The sequence below is a fragment of the Guyanagaster necrorhizus genome (assembly GCF_019112545.1).
Source record: "Guyanagaster necrorhizus MCA 3950 unplaced genomic scaffold BT62scaffold_18, whole genome shotgun sequence".
NCBI lineage: Eukaryota > Fungi > Basidiomycota > Agaricomycetes > Agaricales > Physalacriaceae > Guyanagaster > Guyanagaster necrorhizus.
Genome location: NW_025064897.1, coordinates 17,229 through 40,499, shown reverse-complemented (window position 1 = coordinate 40,499; position 23,271 = coordinate 17,229). Strand labels below are relative to the sequence as shown.

At 48.8% G+C, this 23,271-nt stretch overlaps 8 protein-coding genes across 8 annotated transcripts; 4 read left to right on the top strand and 4 right to left on the bottom strand.

The window, feature by feature from the left end:
• Positions 1-15: 15 nt before the first annotated feature.
• Positions 16-1,342, top strand: BT62DRAFT_933940 (mitochondrial carrier). Its single transcript, XM_043186644.1, has 7 exons — positions 16-97; positions 154-177; positions 229-276; positions 321-543; positions 591-647; positions 700-1,164; positions 1,214-1,342. The coding sequence occupies exons 1-7, from the start codon at positions 47-49 to the stop codon at positions 1,249-1,251; spliced, it is 906 nt and encodes a 301-aa protein (XP_043037777.1). The 5' UTR covers positions 16-46; the 3' UTR covers positions 1,252-1,342.
• On the bottom strand, positions 1,241-4,697 carry BT62DRAFT_933939 (uncharacterized protein). The gene is made up of 14 exons (XM_043186643.1): positions 4,560-4,697; positions 4,478-4,506; positions 4,395-4,422; positions 4,091-4,343; positions 4,019-4,039; positions 3,775-3,965; positions 3,365-3,713; positions 3,296-3,305; positions 3,149-3,240; positions 2,984-3,092; positions 2,696-2,932; positions 2,442-2,647; positions 2,258-2,386; positions 1,241-2,208 (listed from the first exon to the last, which is right to left on the bottom strand). Exons 1-14 carry the CDS (start codon positions 4,688-4,690, stop codon positions 1,552-1,554), a joined length of 2,442 nt encoding a protein of 813 aa, XP_043037776.1. The 5' UTR covers positions 4,691-4,697; the 3' UTR covers positions 1,241-1,551.
• Positions 4,698-5,179: 482 nt separating this feature from the next.
• On the top strand, positions 5,180-5,821 carry BT62DRAFT_900211 (transcription initiation factor IID, TAF10 subunit; the record flags this gene model as incomplete). The annotated part of the gene is made up of 4 exons (XM_043183408.1): positions 5,180-5,359; positions 5,410-5,474; positions 5,527-5,668; positions 5,729-5,821. 4 exons carry the CDS (start codon positions 5,180-5,182, stop codon positions 5,819-5,821), a joined length of 480 nt encoding a protein of 159 aa, XP_043037775.1.
• A 13-nt stretch (positions 5,822-5,834) lies between these two features.
• Positions 5,835-8,019, bottom strand: BT62DRAFT_933937 (FAD/NAD(P)-binding domain-containing protein). Its single transcript, XM_043186642.1, has 11 exons — positions 7,753-8,019; positions 7,617-7,702; positions 7,457-7,568; positions 7,316-7,398; positions 7,008-7,261; positions 6,891-6,957; positions 6,792-6,834; positions 6,725-6,735; positions 6,556-6,674; positions 6,379-6,505; positions 5,835-6,323 (listed from the first exon to the last, which is right to left on the bottom strand). The coding sequence occupies exons 1-11, from the start codon at positions 7,796-7,798 to the stop codon at positions 5,910-5,912; spliced, it is 1,362 nt and encodes a 453-aa protein (XP_043037774.1). The 5' UTR covers positions 7,799-8,019; the 3' UTR covers positions 5,835-5,909.
• A 771-nt stretch (positions 8,020-8,790) lies between these two features.
• Positions 8,791-10,190, top strand: BT62DRAFT_900050 (uncharacterized protein; the record flags this gene model as incomplete). The annotated part of the gene is made up of 6 exons (XM_043183395.1): positions 8,791-8,936; positions 8,988-9,096; positions 9,143-9,271; positions 9,340-9,479; positions 9,527-9,642; positions 9,697-10,190. The coding sequence occupies 6 exons, from the start codon at positions 8,791-8,793 to the stop codon at positions 10,188-10,190; spliced, it is 1,134 nt and encodes a 377-aa protein (XP_043037773.1).
• Positions 10,191-10,726: 536 nt separating this feature from the next.
• BT62DRAFT_845376 (SCA7-domain-containing protein) lies at positions 10,727-10,885 on the top strand (the record flags this gene model as incomplete). Its single annotated transcript, XM_043182455.1, has 1 exon — positions 10,727-10,885. A coding segment is annotated over one exon (159 nt), but the record flags the coding sequence as incomplete, so codon positions are not given.
• A 605-nt stretch (positions 10,886-11,490) lies between these two features.
• BT62DRAFT_1028966 (metal resistance protein YCF1) lies at positions 11,491-17,706 on the bottom strand (the record flags this gene model as incomplete). Its single annotated transcript, XM_043178313.1, has 29 exons — positions 17,221-17,706; positions 16,771-17,172; positions 16,585-16,718; positions 16,287-16,533; positions 16,205-16,230; positions 15,981-16,152; positions 15,837-15,930; positions 15,587-15,783; positions 15,386-15,538; positions 15,202-15,336; positions 15,017-15,145; positions 14,858-14,952; positions 14,727-14,806; positions 14,611-14,680; positions 14,427-14,494; positions 14,321-14,356; positions 14,093-14,270; positions 13,521-14,043; positions 13,415-13,473; positions 13,181-13,360; positions 12,785-13,130; positions 12,578-12,732; positions 12,462-12,525; positions 12,357-12,410; positions 12,213-12,303; positions 12,039-12,157; positions 11,837-11,987; positions 11,637-11,785; positions 11,491-11,583 (listed from the first exon to the last, which is right to left on the bottom strand). The coding sequence occupies exons 1-29, from the start codon at positions 17,425-17,427 to the stop codon at positions 11,491-11,493; spliced, it is 4,407 nt and encodes a 1,468-aa protein (XP_043037771.1). The 5' UTR covers positions 17,428-17,706.
• Positions 17,518-23,208, bottom strand: BT62DRAFT_232671 (glycoside hydrolase family 13 protein). The gene is made up of 14 exons (XM_043180159.1): positions 22,846-23,208; positions 22,638-22,783; positions 21,988-22,571; positions 21,355-21,940; positions 20,793-21,301; positions 20,336-20,742; positions 20,184-20,280; positions 19,594-20,134; positions 19,075-19,542; positions 18,513-19,027; positions 18,372-18,458; positions 17,991-18,313; positions 17,861-17,941; positions 17,518-17,808 (listed from the first exon to the last, which is right to left on the bottom strand). Exons 1-14 carry the CDS (start codon positions 23,089-23,091, stop codon positions 17,608-17,610), a joined length of 4,791 nt encoding a protein of 1,596 aa, XP_043037770.1. The 5' UTR covers positions 23,092-23,208; the 3' UTR covers positions 17,518-17,607.
• Positions 23,209-23,271: the final 63 nt, after the last annotated feature.

Genomic DNA, 23,271 nt, shown 5'->3' with positions numbered 1-23,271 from the left:
CGATTACCTGAGGCAGTTGTCACTTGGACGCGTACACCACGATTAGATGGCAGAGGAGGTCGACTATGAGTCACTCCCACCCAATGCTGGCCTCGCTGTACGTTTCTTTTTCTTTTTCTTTTTCTTCTCCAAAACAGTTTTCGGTATTTCCAGGTCAACATGCTTGCAGGCGCCCTAGTACGTCCTTGGTCGTAAGCCAGTTTCCCAGCTCGCTCTCATCTTTCCTAGGCCGGCATATCTGAACATGCAGTCATGTACCCCATCGACAGCATCAAAGTGAGTCGTCCCAGGCCTGTCTGTCGTCTTTCTCACCATGGCAGACGCGAATGCAAGTCTTCGCGACCTCACCCGTGGCAGTCTACACCGGTGTCGGGAACGCCTTTACGCGGATATCCTCAACAGAAGGCTTGCGGGCACTCTGGCGGGGCGTCTGGTCCGTCGTGCTGGGTGCTGGGCCGGCGCATGCGGTGCATTTCGGTACCCTCGAGGCCGTCAAGGAGCTCATGGGCGGGAACCAAGTCGGGAATCAGTGGCTGGCGACCTGTGCGTATCTTGCCTCGCCGTGCTTGTTGGCTAACAGATGGTCGCAGCCGTAGCAGGCGCCTCCGCCACGACGGCCGCTGATGCTCTCATGAATCCTTTTGACGGTGGGCCCTCTCTCTTCCAAACTAATGTCACCATCTATAACACAGTTCACAGTAATAAAACAACGTATGCAAGTCCACAAATCCGAGTTCCGCTCCGTCTTCACCTGTGCCCGTGTCGTCTACCGCAACGAAGGCCTCGCTGCATTTTATGTGTCCTATCCCACCACCCTTGCCATATCTATCCCCTTCAATGCTATCCAGTTCACCGTATACGAGCAAGTGAAGCGGATCCTCAACCCCCGCCACGAGTACTCCCCCACGACACACATCACCGCCGGAGCAATCGCTGGCGCAGTCGCAGCTGCAGTTACGACGCCCCTCGATGTCGCCAAAACGATTTTGCAGACGAGGGGGACATCCCAGGATGCAGAGATTCGCAGCGTCAGAGGGATGGCAGATGCACTCAAGATCATATGGACTAGAGACGGGATCAAGGGCTTCGGGAGGGGGCTTACGCCAAGAGTACTAACGACGGTGCCCAGTACAGCGCTGTGCTGGCTATCATATGAATTTTTCAGTGAGTCTTTGTCTATCTCTTTCTGTGCTTCTCTCATTCCCTCTCGCAGAGGCAGCCATACGGTCAGATACGTCTGGCTGCAACTAAAATATATCTATGCCTTCATTTACCCCATTGTAGCCATTTTTTGAACTTATCGTACTTGACTTGAATGTAATATTATTCCCAGCGCGCCCAGTATTCGGTTACCGCATACTTGGCATCCGGATTCCCGATGAGACAGACGAATGGTAAAGATAATCTGTTTGAGTCTAATTCTTCGCGCAGCCTGATCGACATCCCCCTTTGGGTTTCGGAACGACATTCCCGATACCGGATACCAACGCTAGTGTCCCACACACGCAACCAAAATAACATATACCTCATAAAATACCGCCAAACAGATGGTCAGATATGCTCCAACCCAAACTCCCGCACGAAATTTCTCCAAATATCATCCTGTGTTTGATCCTGGGTCGCACTAAACGCATATCCCATCGGCGCCAACGCCTGGTCCACCGATATCGCCTGGAACGACGGGTGCACCGATTGCACATCCGGGTTGTACATCTGTTGCTGCACCTGACCACGGGGCTGCTGCATACTGTACGACGAGGTCGGAGATTGCACGTACTGTTGTGCACTTGGCAAATTCATGTTGTTTAGAGACAGATCATACCCCGCATGTGTCTGTCCATCGGAAATAGGGACAGCTTGATACGTGGGACTACTGAGGCCCGACGTGCCCAGATCGTCATAGTAATCCATCAGACCATCGCCGCCACTGCCGCTTCCACTGTCATGGCTCGCAGGCGGGCTGCTGCCCGAGTCACTGCCGTCACCTGGATACAGATAGGTCGCCGATAGGTTCTGGTGCGAGTCGTTCGAGCTCGGCGAATGCGATGTCGGTTTTTTGTTTATTAAAGATTTCCGCCCGCCTAGAACAGCTAGCTCGTCGGGAGCGTCGGGGTCGGCGCAGGGTCGGTCATCCGGGGGTGACTGTCCTGTCGCTGTAAAGGCAGAGAATCTGTGATTGGCTCGGTCCCGTAGTTTGTGAAGCATGAGCTATATCAAGTCAAGGTCACATTCAGATTCGTCGTGGACGAGCACCTACCAGTGTGTTCGTTGGGCGGCAGCGCCGAGAACCCTCATCGTAGAAGGGAACAGTTTGATTAAGCAGGATTAGCGCATCTTGGGACAAGCTGCATGAAGGACTTTCGACGACGAGAGCGCCGAGAACGACCTAAATTCCATATGAATCAGAATAACTCGATGGGGATGTATATGCATTTACATACACAAGATGAAAAGATACCCGACCAAAAGAACCAAGTCGTCGCGGCAATACCAGGATGGCTGACATTCAGACCACGAAGACTCGAGATCAGTCGGCACGCGCTTCGGTACGTCGCCAGCACTGACGGCGCATACATGTGTTGTAGTGGGTTGCGCGACTGTCCCTGGATGGCCTGCGCAAAATAGCTTCGGTGGATATACAAGAGATCTGCAATGACGTGATTTAGGGAGGCATAGAAAAGATGCCGATACTTACTGGACTCTCTCTCACAAACCACGCAATACTGTTGCAAGGCATGCACTCGATTAGAGGACCACGCACGCCCAGGTTCGGAAGTTTCTATTGGAGAGAGCAGATGATGTGCGACGGGAAATTTTCTAATTTTCTTGTCCAAGTCGAGAAGGGCTTTGTAATTGGGTGCTCTAGTCGTAAAGATATGTTGTATGGATAGGGAAAGGCAGCTCGCTGAGTATCTGTATTTCCAAGCGTGCCCTGAATGGTCATCAGTCAGATTGATCGAGGACAATAAGCGGGAAAACATACATCCGAGTTCTATCTCCCCTGTTGGTTTGACCATCGGATCTAGGTCGTCAGGAAAACGACAGTCAGTGTGTTGAATCATCAGACCCGGTGGGCGCCCATTAACAATAGACTGCATGAAGATGAGTTATTGTACTTTGTAATCGTCTACAATATGGATGGACTCACCGTCCATGCATCGTGCGTATAGAGCTCCCAAAACAATCTCCGACGTCGTTGAAGCTCCTCGGGGTCTAGGTTCCATCCTGAGCTATCTCGATCTGTAATTAATTGATCAGTACAGGTCCTATATTTCAGACAAGGGGGGGATCTCACGAAGACCAATCTGAACGACAACATCAGTTGAGAGACCGGCGGAGAGGTGATAATAAAAGGAAAACTCACGGACTGGGCTAAACGAATGCAGAGACCAGTTAGAATCCATCGGGCCTCATTGCTTTTTCGGTCCGAGTTGTATATAAAACGAAACATCATGAACAAGGCCTGAACAGTGGCAGAAGTCGCTTCCATGAGTAAAGGTTCGATCGATATTGCAGCTTGTGCAAGAGCGTGATATTGTTCGGCCAAATATGCCGAATCAGGGCTGCTGTCGTGGAGAACGCCGTCGCCCATGGTCATGAAAAATACAGCCAATTTATGGGCATGAATAGCGTTTAGGGTCACAAAGCCCGGAGCGAAATATAATGGGGTCAAAATGTTCATCACAAAGTCTTGTTGGACGACAGGGTCATACCTAGAAAAATGAATGTTAAAGGATGAACCGAAAATAGTTATAGTTGGCATGGGGGGCCCACATCCAAGCGGTGTTCTGATAGTAGAGTTCTGCGAGATACATTGCTCTCTCCTGGGTAGGAAGGTAGGGTGCAAAAATGAATTTGGAATAGTTGCAATCTTTCAACCCCAATGGGAATGCATTGACTAGGTCGAGAAGTTCTAAAGGAAGGTCGAGATCTTTGGGGCGTTCTTCCTGTTCAGTCTCCTCTTCCTGGAGAGTGGGTTTAGTGGAATATAATGTAAGCAGGAGAGTGGCCAACTAACGGGCAGTAAACTTCCAAGGTACTATGCTCGAAATGAATGTCGAGACAGAAAGCAAAGTAGGAGAAGGCGTACCTCGGAACCAGCCGTTTCACCGTAGTACTTGGCCTGTCCATCAGAGCCAATTGAAAGGGAGCCAATTGCATCTGAAACATCCTGGAGGCCCTTCTCGTAAAGGGCGTCTATTTCGTCTCGTTGGGGATCTCGTCCCTGTAGCAATGGATGGGCCGCACCGTCACGCGAGGAGAGGGCACCTTCGAGGTCATGTATGCGAGCGGTGAGTACCTTGACTTCTTCAGCAAGCTTTTCTGCGTGGGCCATGATGACTCTAGACGGGGGGCTTTAGAGGGGTTCAATGGAGAGGAGAACGCGTCCGTACTTGTTGCCCTTGGTGGCAGTCAATGTACCTGCAAGAAGACCACGGTGAGCAGGGGAAGGCTTACAGCGAAGAGCTGCACAGACCGTCTGGACATATCCCAGCACATCCTCGCCTGGAAAGGAATGAGATAGACTATGGGAGCCGTGATGGACGATGACGACTTGCCTGATACACGACTGGCAGGGAAATACTCTGTCGCATCGTAGCTTACTTCTCCGGCATTCAGCGCAAGATAAAGCAGATTTCCTGGAAGCAGTAGTAGAGTCCGTTGGCCTCCTTGTATGGTCCGAGGTCATGGTGGTGGTCGAGGAAAAGGGAGAGTTATTCGGGGTAGAACGCATTTCCAGTTTATTAATGTGAATGTGATCACATCCGGTCAGTCATTACATATTCATTACTAGTACTAGTAGTAGTAGTACTCGATCATTACTCTATATCCCCTCCTACCTTGACCACCTCCAGTATTTAAGGTCCTCGACAGCCAACATTCTTAGCTGGCAACACACTGATCTCCGTGGACTTGCTACACACTAAAACAACCCACAAAATCCGAGGACTTGCAGAAACAAAAAACAAAAAAAAACAAAAAAAGGAGCGTGGAACATACCCCGAGTGCCGCCGTCGCGGCTTCGGTTATCATCACCGCCGGTACAATTCAGCAGCAGCGGCCGCTGTTACCCCGGTTATTGATTATTATTATTATTCTCAGTTCATTTTATAAACATGACCAAAGAAACTGTTGCCAATCAACGAGCACTGCCACCCTTGCTCCATATAATTTTACCATGTCGCAGACCCAGAACTTTGCATACCCAGTGGGCCACTCCCAGACACCCCAGGATCCGTCGTCATCGTCCAGCTCGACCCAGTCAGCCCAACCCCAGTCCCGTCAGGCAGCAGAGGATGCAAGAAAGGACCGTACATTGGCCGAGTTCCTCTTGATGCTCGACGATTATGAGCCACTGGTGGTCTTTGCTTTCTTCTCTCTCTTTCTTCCTTGTTGATATATGCGTAGATACCCAACGAGGTCACCGACTACTACCTCCAGCGGGTCGGGTTTGAGTGTGAAGACGTCCGGCTGTAAGTTGCCTCCTTTAACCTCCCCTATTTTCCCGCTCCATTTTGGCCCTAGAAAGCGTCTGCTCTCTCTCGCGGCCCAAAAATTCGTCTCTGATATTGCCGCCGACGCCTACCAACATGCTCGGATACGCACAAATGCGTCAGGAGGTCGCGCACGCGCTAGCCAACCGCTCACTGGGCCAGGATCTGTCAAGGTTCTGAACCCAGTAAAATCCTCGCCATATATACTCAACAGTCCTCTTCTTCTCTTTTAGGATCGGACGCGTACGGCATTGACCATGGAAGATCTCAGCTCTGCCCTCGCAGAGTATGGCATCAACTCTCGGAAACCGGACTTTTACATGTAACATCATCCTCATCCTTTCCTTATTCTGTAACAGTGTTTATAGTATTGTCATGTCTTCACCTCGGAACTGCGAATGAAACAACACACGGCTATTCATGCTTTATCTCCAGCGTCACTGGCAAGTTCATCGGTACCATTGCCGCCCGCCGATCAAGCTTTCCCCACTTGATCCACCAATCTTCTGCTGACTCCCGGGCGTGATATCCAAACACCGCTGCTATTACGTCCCACTGCTCCAAAACCTTCTCTTCATCCCATGTTTCCTCCACTGATGATAGGCGAAAGCTGGCGTCTCTTGCCTCCCGGTCTTCCCCCGGCGGTAACGACAACGCCGTCGACGTGGCCAATTCAGACGTGTGAACGATGTGACACCGGTTTTGCCGTAATTCCCAGAATGCCTCGAGCAATTGAGATATCTGGTCCCGATGTGCTAGTCGCTCGAACAGTGTGCCTAAGACTACCGCGTCCTCCATAACGAGACTTGCACTATGAATACAACACGGCTACCGCGTCTATCATGTCAACATAGTTCGCTACAAGTTCACTGACATGTCTCACCTGCATAGGATGCGCTGCTTCCCCTACTAGTACTATTCGTCCCGACCTGTCGACCCAATCCTCAACGTGAGTATCAATGTACTTGGATTTCAGCGCCGTTGGAGACTCTGAGAATATTCGCGAGAACCTGCCGTCTTGTTATCCATCAGGCCACGAACATGGTCTGGATTTACTCACATCTTATGGCATCCAGTAAAATCAATGCTGCTTGTTGGCACGGTACAGCCCCAGCCATCAAAGTCTTCAACATCTTCGCCATAAAAATAGGCATGGATAGAGTACTCTGTACTCTTCTTCTATCTCATAGTCAGAAGCACTCATAGAGAACATGATTGGAGAAGCATACCACAGGGTATCCTAGTCGTCCGCTAAAAGTAAGTAAATTCTTCCGCGTAACATGCATCATTGCTTACCGACGAGCCACTTTCTATCACCCATCCACACAGTGAATCGCCCCTGTCAATATCCATTCGAATCAGTAGTCTTCAGTCACGAAAAAAATCGGTACTTGCCCGTACAGCATCTAGCCGCTTCTTAAAGTCGGGATCACGCTCCAGCTTCTCCACAGGAACGATAATTCTTCAGAAGAGTCAAATACAACTTCCAACCAATGAATAAACGCCACCCACGAGTATACGGCTATGTCCACACGATTGTGGTACCTTTCAGGCATATGCATATGCCTATCAACGACCTCTCTCAGTCTGCTTTTACTTCCGTCGGCGGCCACGACGACATCTGATGTATATGTCGTCCTGTCCGCAAATTCTAACACCGGTTTCTTGCTCGCATCGGGATGCACCGAAACAACGTTAGCACCATACGTGATTTTTGCGCCGACCGATAGCGCAAGAGCCGTCAATGACTCGTACAGCTCATCCCACTGTCCGTTCGCCGTCATTCACTCGTCATGGAGCAGAACGAAGGAATAACATACGCTCATGGTGGAGAATTCGCCTCCCGCTTCTCTTAACACGTCTGCTTGCCATAGCAGAAACCCCTGATATTCGTCGTCCGCCACTTTGAAAGGGCTCATCAATCATTGCCGAGAACGCAGGATTCCAAATATGGTGCTCACTTCCATACATATCACTTCTTCGCGCCACGGATGCATTCTCAAGCTCCTTCTCTATTCCCCATTCAACGAACAACTTTTGCATATTTGGGGGAACTCGGATACCAGCAGAATGCTGCAGGAGTTGGTGATTTCTCACGGAGAACGAAGGAGATTGACGTACGGAGTGACGTTGAGGGCATTTCTCAAAGACGTGTACGGAGTGGCCACTTCGACCCAGAGCGTATGCGCATCCGAGTCCACTGATACCTACAGGCGAGTCAAGCTAGACGGTAGTTGGGTGGGAAGGTCAAACTTACTGCCGCCCACGATGGCGATGTTGGCGGCCAAAGGCGCTTGACGCATGCTTGAAGGGATGAGGCTAACGTGTCAAAGTGGTATTGGAGAGAGAATTTCCGTACAAATACTGGACAGGGTCGGTGAGGCGCGTAAACGACGAGGAATGGTTCGGGGGGAGGGGGGGGGTCCTCAGATGCTTGCAGGACGATTGAGATACAAAGGGGAGGTAGTGAGCGTGTATCTGGCAAGCGAGAGAGAAGGCGAGAGGGAGAAAGAAGCAAGGAGATGTATGTCCTTTTCATATGCGTCCATACCATCATCCGAACTAATAAATGCCGCTATCAATATAGACTGGGTCATTCCGAGCTGCAGGCCTGAAGGAAGTGATCGAACAAATAATGAGAAGCTCTACGTCTGGGGATACGTACTTGCCAAACTCAGGTTGAATGTTGATGTACCAAGGTGAACAGTCGGGGAAGGAACCTTCCGTGAGATACTTTATGGGTAGCAGTGTCTTCGGTTTCGGTTTCTGTGGGTTTGTGGGGATTCATGGGTGGATCTAGGCACCTAGCGAGTGTTCATCTCCTTTAAGTTTGAGTTGCAATATTCATCGCTAGGGATGAGCAGCCATTTGATCCGAGTGGAACCGTCGAATAGCAGGACTGGGTTTCATTATTATTATTGTCCATTGAGCAAATTACGCCAAAGTGGGGAGAGACTTTCGTATGCGATTGTTAATGGGGGAGATATGCTGACAGGAATCGTATTAGCGACGAATTGAGAAGATGATGAGTATGATGGTCCATATGTCGGTTGCGCCTCTTCCAGACTCGGTCTGAGGAGGAACTGGCTTGAAGATCCCGGGCATCAGTGATGTTGATATCCTGATATCCTGGGCAAAGACGGCCCCGCTATAACGGAAAAATGTTTTGCAATCAATGATGGATTCTGAGTATTGTTGAACGTGAAAATCGGACATTAAGTGCTCGGTGCCGGGGATGGTGGAAATGGTGGGCTGCACAAGCACAGCCACCTCTTATTCCTTTTCTTACGATGACATGACCAGTCCGTCGCCATCCTCGTTATTCCGAGCTAATCTTGCCTCTTCTATCTCTTCTCTTCGACGTGTTCGTCCGAACAGACCCTTCTGGGAGCTCCCGGCACATCGAATACCAACTCTTCGTCTCTTCAGACACCTCTTGCGGTTGGCCCCAACGGAGAACGTATGCACGCGTTGTTTTTTCTTGTAAAGAAGTTCTGCTGATCACGCGCAGATACGATTCTCTGTTGGTCTGCACTTTCGCTTGAATCAGCACAAGACGGGAACGGAACAGGCGACAGCGGCATTGAGGTCTGGATATAAAGTATGTCCTGTTGCATATCTGTACAACCGAGGCTGATGCTGTCTAGTGGCTTAAAGCATTCAAATCAGCCCGTTCTGGAGATATAAAGTCCCAGGAAATACTACGGCGGTATGACAGTCTTGTGGCCGTGAAGCGAAAGAAAGCCGTATTGGAGAGGGAAGAGTTGGAGGTGCTGGTACGAACTTGCCTTTTCTTGTTCTGCTTTCCCCTTTCTCACTTATTGTCTGTGCTCAGGATGAACAGAACCGAATGCGTAACCGGCCCATGCTTACAGGTGGTCTCATGTTTCCCACTCTTTGGCATCCCGCGCTTCCTCGCATGAAGCCTCAGCCGATCAAGATTTCGAGAATGATTGCAAAAAGGAAACGAAAATATGAAAATCGGTATGTCAAGGTAGAGTCAGTTCTGTATGATGGTTGACTTGTTCCAGGCAAGTACTGTTGCTACGCTTAAAAGAGCATCTTCGGTATGCTAAAAGCGAGGTCGCATTAGAGGAAGGACTTGGTGTTAGCGATTCCGAGTATGGTGGATCAGTGAGGGAATGGTGTACGTATACAAGCTGCTCTTGCCTCCAGCGATCTCACGTTTGTTTTGGTTTAGCTCACGAAATTGGGCTTGCCTTGGATAAAAACCAGGTATACTTTGATCGAATGCTAGCTCGCGCAAATGGTACCGTTCCGCAGCAACTCTTTGAACGCGTAATTCAGGCGCGTAGGAATAAAATTGCCAATAAAACTAGAGAACGCGAACGTGAGCGGAAGGGTGAAGTGCTCATGGCTACATTACGACGGAGCAGGAAGGGCCCTCCGGCAAACGTTCTAGCGCGTATGACACCTCAGCAGAGAAAAGACGATAGGGTATCCAGAGGGGGGATAGGAGAGATAGGATATCTAGGCAAGGTCAAGGCTCGAATAGGCTGGCGGCTAAGCAGGAAAGACGAGGAGACACGAACGACAGAAGATGGAAGGACGGAAATTTGGAGTATTGAAGATGGAGCATGGATTGATGTGGAAACAGAAAAGAAATTACAAGGAATAGCGGAAGAATTGGAGCAAGAGAATGAAAGGAGGAGGAGGAATAGTAACCAAGTGTGATTGTCACGTCACACGTTTATCTTGTGCTGTCACGGTCATGTCGCTTCGTCTGAAAAGAAACAACTCAAGGACGAGCAACTCACCTCCTCCTTTCTCCTGGGATCTACCTCTTCCTCCACCACCAGCAGACCTCACTGCACCGGTGCCACCCACAGCATGGCTTCCCTCCCACGACATGAAGATATTTGGCGCCCAGCCATTGACTTCGACGACCGACATTGGTGTAGTTAGGTGCAAGGACTGCGAGAAACCGATCCTTCGCAGTTGCTTTGGCGAGCATGCAGGTGAGGGCCATCGCTCTGCATTGCTGTATTTTCAATTTACACCCATCAGTCACTTGCGCAAACATTCGCAGAAGAGAGGCCAAGGCCAAGGCTGACGCTGAGAGTCAGTCATTCCTACACGCGTCAAAGTCGGCAATCTCATCATTTTTGACAGTGAAAAGCGCAAAGAAACGGAAAGCCTCGCTCGAGCCCGTCGATCCCTCACAGCCTCCAAAGAAGAAGAGTAAACCAGCTACCAAGGTCACCAAAGGTCGCGTTAAAGGCCCTGTTGACTTTGATCGCCAGTGCGGCGTCATCAACGACAAGGGATTGGAATGTTCTCGCTCTCTGACCTGCAAATCCCACTCCATGGGGGCCAAGCGCGCCGTCCAAGGGCGGTCACGACCGTACGACGAGCTCCTTCTTGATTGGCAGCGCGCCAATAATCCCAACTTTGTCGAGCCCGTCAAACGTGAAAGCAAGGCAGAAAAGAAGGAGAAGCGCGAAAAGGAGAAACTGGAGAAGAAAAGACTTGCGGAGGAAGCCGCTGCAGCGATGGGCATCGATCTCACCAAAAAGTCCAACAATTCTTCGTCCAAAAAGAGTGGAAAGAAGTCTTCTGCTGCTGCGGCGGCCACGACGAAACTTGTGGATAACAAAGCTGGAGAAATCGAGGAGAATCTAGATAATCTTGACTCGGAGGCAGAGGTCGACACACTTATTCGCTCAATACGGGTCGCACGGGAGAAAGGAATCATCGCGCGACCGCTTGCCGTTCCTTGCGATGCAGGCAGCTGGTTCGTCCAGCGGCGGGAGCGTGCCAGATGTTGCAGAGAACTCTTGGCAGGAGCATTGGGAGGCAGGGAACTTTTGTCAAAGGGTGAAACCGTAACAGCTTTGGGAATGGCACGGACAGCATCAATGGGCTTGGCAGTAAGACAGGCTTGAACAGTTTATATTCTCTCACTACACTCTTTGGAATACGCGCCTATCTATTTTATGGCATAGTTTGTATACATATGTAAGATCCAATGTAACTATTCAGAAACAAGCCCAGCTTGACTTGCTAAAGAATAGAATATTGAGTCATTCTTTGACAGTAGCGCTTGAGGTGTGTCGAATTCGGCCATCTGCCAGCGCGTCAGGATTTAGAGAGCTACCTACACGTTATGGAAAAGCATACCTTTCCGGCCTCCATAACAAGAACGCGGTCCGACTCAATGATGGTATTCAAACGATGTGCGATTGTTAGAATTGTAACGTCAGTAAAGGCCGGCCCGCGAATGATCTCTTGAATCGCTTTATCAGTATCCAAATCCACGGCCGACGTCGCTAAAATATGGTCATTGATTGATGGAATGTGGCCTAAGGAGATGTGCCTACCTTCATCCAAAACAAGGACCTTGGATTTGCGCAAAAGCGCCCTAGCAAAACACAACAGCTGTCTCTGTCCAGATGATAAAGAAGATCCTCCTTCTCTGACAGGCGCATCAAGGCCTTCGGGCAAGCTTTCAACGTAGTTCTTCAGATGAGCCTGTTTTATGATAAGTTGGAAAATAAGCCAGGAGATACGAGGAAAACATACCTGACCAAGTGCAACCCATATGTCTGCATCGGCATGTTCACCAACTGGATCGATATTCTCTCTCAGGGTCCCCTCGAACAGATCTGGTGACTGAGGGACGATTGATATGGACGACCGCACTGTGATAGCCAACAGTTAGGAACACAGCTCGAATAAAGAAGCTGGGAGACCCACAGTCATGCAGCCCGATCTTCGCGATATCAACACCATCAATGAATATGGTTCCTTCGGCGGGCTCGATGATTCGGAATAGAGCTAACAGAAGCTATGATATACTCGTCAGTTGAATAGTTCATTGAATGTCTGACCGCGACTCGCCGAAGACTTCCCAGCCCCCGTCCTCCCGCAGACACCGATCTTCTCCTTTGGTTTCTGCAAAAATCAGTTGAATGGCTTCACCTGCAAATTTAGAAATGAACTCGCTATGGTCATCGTAATATCTTTTAGTACGAGATCGAGATCAGGCCGATATCGAGTAGAGTAGTGACTAGATATCAACATGAGATTAAAATGCCAACAATTGGTACTATTCCTCTTACCTGAACTCGACTTCGCCTTTAGAGGGCCAAGGTACGTCTGGTTTTGAATCAGGCAACTCGTGAGGAGCTTCAGGAGCTACTTCGCTCTGGTGCAATATCCTTTCAACACTGACGATATTTTGCTCCACTTCACTTGCGGATCTGACTACCCAATTCTATAGCAAATCATCAGGAAAACATGACCCTACGCGAAAAGGAGTGGCAGACTAGAGAGGACGTTGCGTTCAAAGCATATGATAGTACAAGGCCGACCAATCCAGCGTCAACGCCTGTAGTTATCAGCGCAACCATGGCCAAGGTGGCAACTAAAAAGATAATGGTGGCTCCGACTGCCTCAAGTCGCACAGCCAACCAGCGATTAACAGAAACACTTGAGAGATAACAGATTTGATTGCGATCAACACGGCGTTGAATCGTGGCAATGAAGAGAGATCCTTGATTAAAGGCACGGATGGTCGAAAGACCGGCGAGTGACTCAGAGAACCATGCAAAGATGGGTGAACGAGACACTGCATCTAGACGTTTGAGTTCTCGAGATGTAGCAAGATAATATCTGCACGATATATCAGGCGCATGCACAGATATGAGAAAGTGGACACATACTTCATGACTCGCAAGTAGAAATAGCCCAAAGGAATGACGGAGAGAAGGAACATCGGGAAGCTAGTTCCAATAACCAAAACGATAAACACACAGACAGCAAGGGTTCTGCATAGATTTTGAATAGCACGCGCCAAGATTTGGTCAACGACATAGGTATCACGAGAGAAAAGGTTCAAGATACTGTAGAATTTGGTGAGTGAGTCATATCATCATAATCACCAAATAAAGACTCACCGGCCGGTGGGGGTCAACTCAAAGAAGGTAAGTGGTGCATGTATGAGAGAATTAAGCATCTGAGAAACCCGTGAGCTGGCTTTCAATATTCAGGCGGATGGCTAACCGCGTCATGGAGTCTCCTTGCACTACGCAAGGAGCATAGGACCCACATCAAAATGGCAGCTGCGCCTCCCAAAAGGATGGAAGACAATGACACCGCGCCATAGATGATAAGATACTTCAGCATTCCGGCGTTGGTTCCCATTTCTCTGTTATGTTCGCCCCAGCTTCGAAGAACAAGATTTCCAAGAACGGACGAAGCTTGTTGAGCAATAATTGCAGCTAAAAAAAGAGAAAACCCCGTCTTTGAAGCAGCATGGATGTATTCCAAATAAACATGGGTTTTAACACGGCCTTGTTCCATGTGTTCCTTGCTCAGGCCGGTGGTCTCCAGCGAGCGAATTGGAGAAGGTTTGGCAATCACTGCCTTGGAGAAACTAAATCGGTCCCGGAGCTTTTCAGACAAGGTAATGTCGAATTTTGCTGCTTCGAAGTCTTCTCCAATTTTGGGTGTAGTAGCGCCACTCCCTCCGGTAATGAATGGCGTAGAAGTACCCGACGAACTTGTGCTCCTGCCATGACCATGTCTACCCAAAGATTTTCAGAGACAGTAAAGAAGAAGAAAGCTTCACGTACACCAGCCTGCTGATTTCTCCCTCGGTCTTGGACATCAAAGAATCATAGCTTCCGATTTCAAAGATGATACCCCGACGTATGTATGCGAGCTGATCGAACTCTCTAACAAATGCTATACTGTTTGTGACTAAAATGCGAGCCTTGGACGCGAGTATCCCTTGAGGACCGATGACGTTTGCTGCTGACCTTGAGGAAAACTGAGAAAAATAAAAGATGGTCGCGACTCACTGAATATGTGCCGTGCAACGTGGCTATCTACCGCAGCTAAGCAATCGTCAAGCAGCACACTGTAACCAGAACCCATTAGTGAAAACGTGCAGCGGAAGAAAATAACCAGAAACTTGCAGATCTGCGCGGGCGTAGACGGCGCGAGCTAAGGCGAGACGAGCTCGTTGGCCACCGCTGAGCTAAGGAAGATACATGAGAACGATTATCATTGGTGTACTTGGAGAAAACATACTGTAATGCCTGGAAAGAAATCGAAGTCAGGATCAAACTATTCAAATCAAAAGGATGACTTTCCTTTTTCCCCAACTTCTGTCATATCACCTTGAGGCAACAACGCCAGATCAGGTACAAGCGCACAAGCTACAAATCAATGAAGACATGGAGAACACGAGTAGAACTAAAGCACCTTCAATGACTAGATTGTAAAATACTTCATCATATTCATGAGAGAAGAGGATATTGTCTCGAACGGTCGCCGAAAGAATCCTAGAGATGGTATAAGCTCAAACAAAATATAAGGGCCAAACCCGAGGATACCAAGGGTTTTGTGGGCAATATGCGACGGTGCCATATACAGTCAGATCTCCTTCCGTCCTAATCATGTCGCCAATAATGGCAGACAGCAGACTCGTCTAAAACAGAGAATCAGGACCACTATAGGTAACCGCTAAAGTTAAGGGCCAAAGTTAAGAGTACCTTTCCGCATCCTACTTTGCCGAGGACTCCCAATAACTCTCCTTTTCGCACAGTGAGGTTGATGTCTTCTAAAACAGGCTGAACAGCTTCTGTGGACCAGCTGAAATCCGCGTTTCTAATGGACAATACCTACCACACTGTGATTTTAGAAGCGGACACCAGCAAATCATGACGAAGCCACTGACCGCGTCGCCACGTTTCAGATTGGGTTTCTCCATCAGTTTGCGTGCATCCGCCTGTAACTCATCTGCTTCCAAGAAGTCTGAAAGTCGCCTGATCGATACAATCGCTTCAATGAGGTTTGAAGTCACTTGGCTGAACTACACGGCGATCAGAGGAAGGCTGACGTCAAATTACAAAATCACTTGCCATTGCCAATGGAAATTGAAGTAACATGAAAAGCGATATGGCAGGAAAAATAACATCTGATGTTAGCGGTCTAGAAGACGTTATGGCGGCGACAGCAAAGGAACTGAATGCGACGAGTAGCGGTATACCGGTCCAGAGCATCATGTTGAGGGACTGAATTTTCGTCAGGAACAAGGAGGCGCACGATGGAATGAAACTAACCGTTGCGATGCCTATTTTCCTCAGCATCTTCAGTTCCTTCTCATTTCGGACGGTCAATATTTTTCGTAAAAAGGCATATTCCCAAGCATAAAGCTTAATGCTCTTAATGTTAGACAGTAGTTCGCTCATCAAACGCGTTCGCATATCGCGGTTCTTCATTTGGGTCTCTTGCATGCGTTTCAGGATGCGAGCAATGACTAAAATCAGGAGCATCAAACAGCGTGGTCCATGACTTTGCGAGTACACTTACAGGTGTTCAGAGGGATAGAAAACAACATTATAGCGACACCGACAAAGGCGGGCCATCCAAGCATGTTGTATAGAGAGATAAACGCCAACGTAATCTTAAACAGACCGTTAGGATGCCGACTTGTAGTGCATAAACTTGAGATACTTGGAAAGGACCCGAAATAGATATCAATCCGAACTGGCAGAAGTCCTGCAGCCTCGTCGCATCAACAGACATCAAGTTAACAATGTCACCGGATGCCCGTCCTCGCTCGTCGTTGGAAAGGACTAAGGCCTTTGCGTAAATCACAGAAACGAGCCCTGAGCGTACTCTCATTCTAAAAGTAAGAGGTGAATACCTCGTCTACAACGAATGTTGGACATGCCTACCCGGTTTCAAATGCGATTTGGAAGTACTGCACGAATTAATTGGTTATAAAGATTAATATACGTGAAGAGATGACCGCCACACCTGGTTTAAGATCACAGTTTGAGCGACTGATGCAATGAACATGAGTACAGCAATTGAGAAGCCTTCCAAGGGGTGAGGCTTGGCAGAGTCGTGAACATATCGCGCGCTTTGGTAGACCGATATGTATGATAAAAGCCAGCGCAGCAGTTGTGGTTGCAGAAATGAAAGACAGTCCTGAACAAGCTTCAGGCCAGCTGCTAACGCATAGGGACCACCGTACGAAATGAAGAGAGCCTTCCATAAGGAACTGAAATGGGGGACGTAAGGACTGGGACTGCATTTAATGAAATGTACGAACTGTTTTTGCAATGCATCATGCAAGATCTGTCCGAGTCGCTCGGAGTCATCTTCAGGACGTAGAGATGGCAAGTCGTTCTCAGAGATATACTGGGAGGCACCTTTCTTCATAAGGGGCGTCATCCAAGAAAAGAACTATCGAAGACCAAGTGAATAACAAGCTGAAGAATTAATAGACTACGCTTACCCATCGACCGAAGATATTCGCCGTGATGACCGGGTTTTCGGCATGCAAGCCATCAACAATCCTTTCGTCCGATCCCCACTCTGGCCCTACGCATTCCAGAAGGAAAGATAGGACGCCGAGTCCTGCTATGATTGATTTGAACGTAAATATGATATGGTTAAAACCATATGTCAACACGGATCGTGTCCAGATGGCATATACGAAAGAATGGAGAGGCCAGTATATGAGGAGGATAGCAGACGAGTTCCTGGCTCGAGTATGATTGAAAAATGTCAGGACGACGGCGGCCGCGAGCGAAACAGGTTCAAAGATGTAGGACTGGAGCACAGGTACGGGTATCCTTGTATAGACAGTGTAGAGAAGGTTAGCGATGCTGACGGAGAATGCGAGGGTAAGGAAGAGCTGGGTTGTGTTAGGTAGCAGGACGTGGTGAAAGAATAAGGAACGCACGATCTTGAAGCCCAGAGCCCATCGGCTCTTGGGCGACCTCCTCCTTGAGAGATGTACAGAGAGAGAGAGGCATTTTGCGACAGCCAACGCCAGTAAGAGGGCGTAGAGACTGGAGAAGAGGATGCCTTCCTCGAAACAGAGAGTGATATCAAAGGGACGAATACGAGAAACGATATTCCAGCCCTCGGTATCGCGACAGGTAGCCATGATTGCGCGTGATTGCGTGTGCAAAGGTTAGGTTAGCAGAACCAGCTTACTTATGGGCAACCTCCATCCCTTACTAATCACGCAAGCCTCGGTCCGATTATCCGTTACTAACTACTTCCGTTTGTCCCCTCGTTTGTCCTAACTTGTCGTACTCTATAAAGTCCGTTTGAATCCTCCCATCTACTTTGCCCCCAGCTTATGCACCTCCTCTAAAAAGTCCAGGAGAGTGCTTGCGCTCCACGCTTGGGTATTGCAAGAGTCCGAGCAGTGTTGCCCGTTCTCGTTCGTCAGTTCGGGTATCCCCGCCCAAGGATCACTGCGGATGTGTTGACGCTGCGTCAGCAGAATTTGATGCAGATGGTGAAGAGTACGCTTAATGTCCTATTAAAACACAACTTAGTAGGAAACGCCAAAGAACCATCAAGATTCATACCGTTTTACCCTCTCCGACACGGCTGTCGAAATTAAGATACGCCCTCAAAAAGAAGCCCAAAGGCCATCCCCATTCAGGACCCTGGACAGAACATCAGAATCCGTCAATATGACAGTTATAGTGCACTAACATTGTGATAGTTCAGTCCTTTTGCGATGGATGCGTCGTTCGAATCATTGGAGTTGTCGTATACTGGACGGTATTGAAGGTCTTTCGGATCCAAAGTTTTCATCCCGAGCGGAGCCCGAAGAACTTCTTCGGCGATTTTTAGCGCGTCTAGAGCATGCTGAGGGTTGAATAACTCAGGGGCAACCGCCATAGCAATGGGAAAGTTGGGCCTCATTTGGTAGTCAGACCACTCTCTGCCGACTCCAGATCCGTACACGTCCTTGTATATACCTCGTCGGTTCACTAAGTTTGACGTGACGTTGTACTTGGTATCAGCGGATGGATCTACCGAGGATGGTTAACCATCTATTCGAGTAGCAGGAGAAATATATAAATGTCTCACCGAGAGGGACGTAATAGCACTTTTCGAACGAAGACTGAATGAGATTTGACCATTGCTTGTACGTGATGAGATGCTCCTTGCCATCGACTTGCAAATATCAGCATTCGAGGGAGAAGGAACTCGATGAAAGAAGGTACTAACTAGTTGCATGAACGCCTTTGAAGGGGAATTGACCCGCTTGAGATAGATGATCTACCCAACGAAGTGCGCTCTTTAGCAGCCCGGTAATTTCGACAGGTGCACCGTCTCTGGGAGTCCCTGGAATGCCTTTCGTTCCAGCCCTGACGGATTCGCCCATCTTATCCATCCATGTCCCGCAGTTGTATCGATTTCCCCCAAAGATTATTCCTGTACCCCAATCAACCTTAATGTCGATATTGAATCCTTCGTCCCTCATTTGCATGTCGAGGTTAGGACCTGCATTGTACTCTCTGAAGTGAATGCCATCCGAGTGCCGCTGAAGAATTTCTTGTATGATCTCAGCAATCGTAGTCGAGTAAGCATATGCATGCGTATCGTCCCAAGGCACCCAGGTGTCGTCCTTCGGGAACCGACGCTTCACTTTTTCAAAAAGAAGGGACAGTCCATCTGGAGCGCTGTGAACATAATCTTGTATGCTTTGAAGCATCCACCACGGTGAATCTCGAGAGTTGTACCTGGAAAAGAATGAGCTGATGATCTTCATAATGCATGAATAACAGACCTAGGACTGCGAACCGAATCTAAAAGATTTGGTATCAAACCGTGTTTTAATGTTGAGGCGAATGCCAGAATATGTTTTTTGGCAGCAACATAGTTTCCAGTCGTCAGGAACAAACCTCGAAGAGATATAAAAACGTCACGACCCCAACATCTCGCCCACCCAGCTGCAAAATGAGGAAGGCCTGCCGCCAATGACGGCGTCACAACACTAGGATCAAGAGACGCGGACTGTACGATGCCGTACATCTGAACTGCACATAAAGCCAGGTCTTGGGTAAAATCATGTCCGTTAGAAATGAATTCCGAGCATTGTTCAACCACAGACCGCCTTGCAGCTTTGTACGCCTCCGAAATGACGAGCGCAAAATACTTCGGGCGCAAGAAAGGAGGGACAGTAGCCTTGACACGTTCGAACCTTTCACGGAACCATTCAGCTACTCGTTTGATTTTAGGCATTTTGTCAGCTTGTCTGAGAAAGACAAGGTCAACGGTGTTCAGCAGGCAAGAATCAACGACATACTTGAACAGACGAGCATGGACATAATCCAAAGCCCATGGCCCATCTCTCAAATGGCCGCATAGAGGGTGACCGAGATCGTTATATCGCATAATATGCCTTAGGGGATGCATCCAGCCTTCGAGACCACAATAGACCGCCTTTCCCAGCCCTGGTACCTCGTATGCACCAAACTCTCCGGCAGTCACGTCGCGTTCTTCTCCATCCGCACGGTGCAAGACAATGTTCAATTCAACGAGATCAAGTGCGCCAAACACTTCCTGCGCACCAGAGGCGCAAAATACGTCCAAGGACGCATCGTGCTCTTCCAGATACGTCTTGAACAACATGATGCTTCCTGGAGGGAAGTATTCAGGAATGATGACCTCTGAATATGGGCCTTCATGGTCATGGCCTTCGGAAACATGGAGAGAAGGCATCTCAACAATCTTTGCAGGTAAGCCTTTGAGGGTCGTCGGATCGCTAGGAATTGCATACGTGTGAATATCGAGACTAGCACCCAAAACGAAGTCGGCTTTCATTCTTCGCAGTTTGATAGGTGATACTAATCGAACGTCAGCCGAAAGAAACTCGCAACAGAACGTAGAACGTACTACAGCCTCGATCCTTTGAACCTTTATGGAAAGCGGTGTGAGCGACAAGTAGAAATCCTTTCTGAGTTCCAGGTTGGACACGGGAGAAAACGATGTACTGCACAACAGCATAGCATTAATGGCTCCTGGTATATGAGGAGATAAAAGCTTACATCTCCTTCCTGATGCACATGTCCTTCCTCGTAACCCCCCAGGACCATTTCAAGATGAAGAGAGTTGAGAACGCGCTTGACTTTGGCGATACCGCTGCTTTCTCCAAGCCCGGTGATCTCATACTTCCTCTCCTCTCCAACCAGGTTGAGTAACTTCGGATATAGGTCATCAAATCCTTTGACGGATCCTATTGCTGAATAGCTAAACGTGGAAAGAGCTCCAGTAGACAAAGCGTCTTCTGCAGAGCGCTTGTCCATGGGCGACTCATTATCGTGCGTAAGGTCATACAGCAAGGCGTGCGGCATAGAACCATTCAAAAGTCTCACAACAGCCTTTCGAACCGGTCCTTTGCCGGTTGGCGATGCAATCTCTTCCAAACTTGTCAGACACGCGTCATCCATGGAACCTGCATAATAGAAACATTTGAACGAAGCGCGTCAAGAAGCGACCGCTTACCCACTGGTTTTCCGACGCCATGTCTATATAGCAATCTAGAATACTCCTTTGGGTCCCAACCATTCCCGCTCTCTCTGATGAGGCTGTTGATACCCAAACGTTTCACAAATAAGATGTCCATCTCCTCGTTGCCAGTGAAAAGCTCTGCGCAGACGTAGAGATTCGGATTGACGACACGGGCCGCATCCAACATCCAAACACCGACGTGAAGAGGAGTAGAATGGCAGTTATCAATTCGGAAACCGTCGAAAGTCGTCGCCAAAGAAGTAACGTATTCAGTCATGTGAGACCAAAGCCATGGATTATTGTCTGGCCCGTTACCATAGCGTAGTTTGACACAATCACCCCAGACGATGACTTCCCGTCGGAGATATGCCTTAGAGGGAGGAAGGGCAAAGTTTTGTAAAGGATCTGCGGCCCATATCCAGCCATTGTTGGCCAAAGAGTACATGTGAGGATCTGTGTCTGACTTGGCGAGACGAGTAAAATAAGGTTCAACAAGCGGCGACCTAAAATGAAGAGAACGTCAGCAAAATGACCCTCAGGAGAGTTCTGCCCCTACGATTCGGAGATCTCGCCCAATCGCGGTCCATGCTCATCCAAACGCGTGTACTCAAGTCGGTTTTTGACACCGGAGACAGCAATCCGGGTATCATCCTCCCACTCCTCATACAAGGGTACATTAATCACGTCTACAATACGAACCCAAGCATCAGCAAGAGTGCTGATATCATGAATATCGCGAAACGCCGCCTTCACGAAACCGGCGGCGACTGCGGGTTCGACGTGAACACCAAATCGCGAAGCCAGTTTTCCCAAACCGATAATCTTGTTCTCAGAACGAAGAATCTCCGCGAGTGCAACGATTGATTTCCCTTCAACATCCGTTCCAGACCATGCAATGATTTGTTGGGAGTCGAAAGCTGACTTGACGGAATCCCGCTCGCGTTTCGCGTCAAGAACATAGTACTGCCAGAAGTCCAGGTTTCTGACGACGTCTTCGAATTCTTTCATGAGAGTTGCCACATCTTGAGCGGACTTGACCCGAGTAGGAAGACCTTTCGACTGCAAAGCGCCAGAAAATCTAATCATGGCAGTATCAAGTTCCAAAGCAGGCGTCAAGTGAGGTGAGTTTGCTGGGCTGAATCCTATGAGAACAATTAGGTGCGACGTGTGATGAGTCGAAACAACATACCTGCTTCGGGATGATCAACTAACCAAGGACTGTCGTTGGCAGTATGATTCAACACCACATCCGTCAAACTCAAGAGGCCATGCTGCTCTCGAGCAATGTTCAAAATAGTTTCCACCTGCGACTTGCCACCATCGGCACCACGTTTTCCACCGAAGGTAGCAGAGTCATACTTGAGCTGTTCACGAATCGAATAAGGACTATCGCTTTCACCTCGTTCCTGCAAAGGCGTATAATGCAACATCGTGTATCCTCGCTCTTGGGCCTCCTGGAAATGCTTTGGCCACTCAGATAAGGGGCCCATCCATTTGGATACGACAGTAAGAATGGACAATCCGCCTAGAGGCAAGTTGATTGTTTCCTTTTGGACAGTAGCCCCCGAACCGGCAGGTAAAGGTGAGAGGTCAGAGGCGAGAATAGGCGAGCGTGATTTGATGCGCAAGACCGGATCGATGTTGAAATAGCCATCTCTGCCTTTTATACGCTCTCCGTGACTCTCGCCATCGTACTCTACCCAGAAGACGAATGCCCCGGCATGAGATATAGGTAAATCGACCTGGATAGGTTTTGAAAAGTCCGAGGGAAGCCTGAGAAAGGGATTTTGTTATTCACATCACGAAGAAGAGTGCATATATGCGCCTGAGATGGCTTACCTCCGCTCGCAAAAATGGTCGCGACCAAATTGGCCGCCGTCTAGAGGAAAATTGGTCTTGAACACGCCGTTCCTTGCAGCGGGGGTGCCGGCGTTCATGGAGACGCGTAAAATGTACGGGGCATAGGCTGGAGGAAGACGGATGTACTACAAAAAAGTCGTTTGTATAAAAAAAAAACGCGATTATTAATTAAGGCGCTAGTGCTCACCGAGCTATCCTTGTGGGGACCACCATCCACATCAAGTCGCAGCTCATATACTTGTATAGGCGATTCTCCAGGAACAACGTCAGCTTGGAAGAATTCTATGCCTTCATCGGCAGGCGTCTTGGGCGTTATGGGAGTGATGGGGCTGTTCGATGACGGGGTCTCTGATGGCGAGGCCTTGCTCCTCTCGGGAATGGAAACCGTGGGTATGTTTCTGCCTTGAGCGGCTTTGGGAACCTTGGCCATCATGTTACACAACAGATGGAAGGTTGGAATCGATGAGATGGTCGTGGTTCAGAGTGAAGAGATGATCAAATCGCCAGCAACATGCTATACTAGAGCGATGATGTCTGACCACGATCAGTAGAATTCCATTTTGGGACGCGACGCCGATATATCATGAACAAATTGTTATACTACTTAATTTTA

Excerpts from the sequence above, each read along its gene's own strand:
- BT62DRAFT_933937 (XM_043186642.1), bottom strand. The coding sequence starts at position 7,798 with ATGCGTCAAGCGCCTTTGGCCGCCAACATCGCCATCGTGGGCGGCA. Across the intron at positions 6,835-6,890 it reads AGCGGCTAGATGCTGTACGG|GGGCGATTCACTGTGTGGAT; the intron begins GCAAGTACCGAT and ends GGATATTGACAG. Across the intron at positions 6,324-6,378 it reads AAGCAGCGCATCCTATGCAG|CCGTGTTGTATTCATAGTGC; the intron begins GTGAGACATGTC and ends TAGACGCGGTAG.
- BT62DRAFT_232671 (XM_043180159.1), bottom strand. The coding sequence starts at position 23,091 with ATGATGGCCAAGGTTCCCAAAGCCGCTCAAGGCAGAAACATACCCACG. Across the intron at positions 21,302-21,354 it reads TTGGGCGAGATCTCCGAATC|GTCGCCGCTTGTTGAACCTT; the intron begins GTAGGGGCAGAA and ends TCTTCATTTTAG. Across the intron at positions 20,281-20,335 it reads ATGTGCATCAGGAAGGAGAT|TACATCGTTTTCTCCCGTGT; the intron begins GTAAGCTTTTAT and ends GCTGTTGTGCAG.
- BT62DRAFT_933939 (XM_043186643.1), bottom strand. The coding sequence starts at position 4,690 with ATGACCTCGGACCATACAAGGAGGCCAACGGACTCTACTACTGCTTCC. Across the intron at positions 4,344-4,394 it reads ACTGCCACCAAGGGCAACAA|AGTCATCATGGCCCACGCAG; the intron begins GTACGGACGCGT and ends CCCCCCGTCTAG. Across the intron at positions 4,040-4,090 it reads GTGAAACGGCTGGTTCCGAG|TACCTTGGAAGTTTACTGCC; the intron begins GTACGCCTTCTC and ends TTTCGAGCATAG.
- BT62DRAFT_933940 (XM_043186644.1), top strand. The coding sequence starts at position 47 with ATGGCAGAGGAGGTCGACTATGAGTCACTCCCACCCAATGCTGGCCTC. Across the intron at positions 277-320 it reads ACCCCATCGACAGCATCAAA|ACGCGAATGCAAGTCTTCGC; the intron begins GTGAGTCGTCCC and ends TCACCATGGCAG. Across the intron at positions 648-699 it reads TCTCATGAATCCTTTTGACG|TAATAAAACAACGTATGCAA; the intron begins GTGGGCCCTCTC and ends CACAGTTCACAG.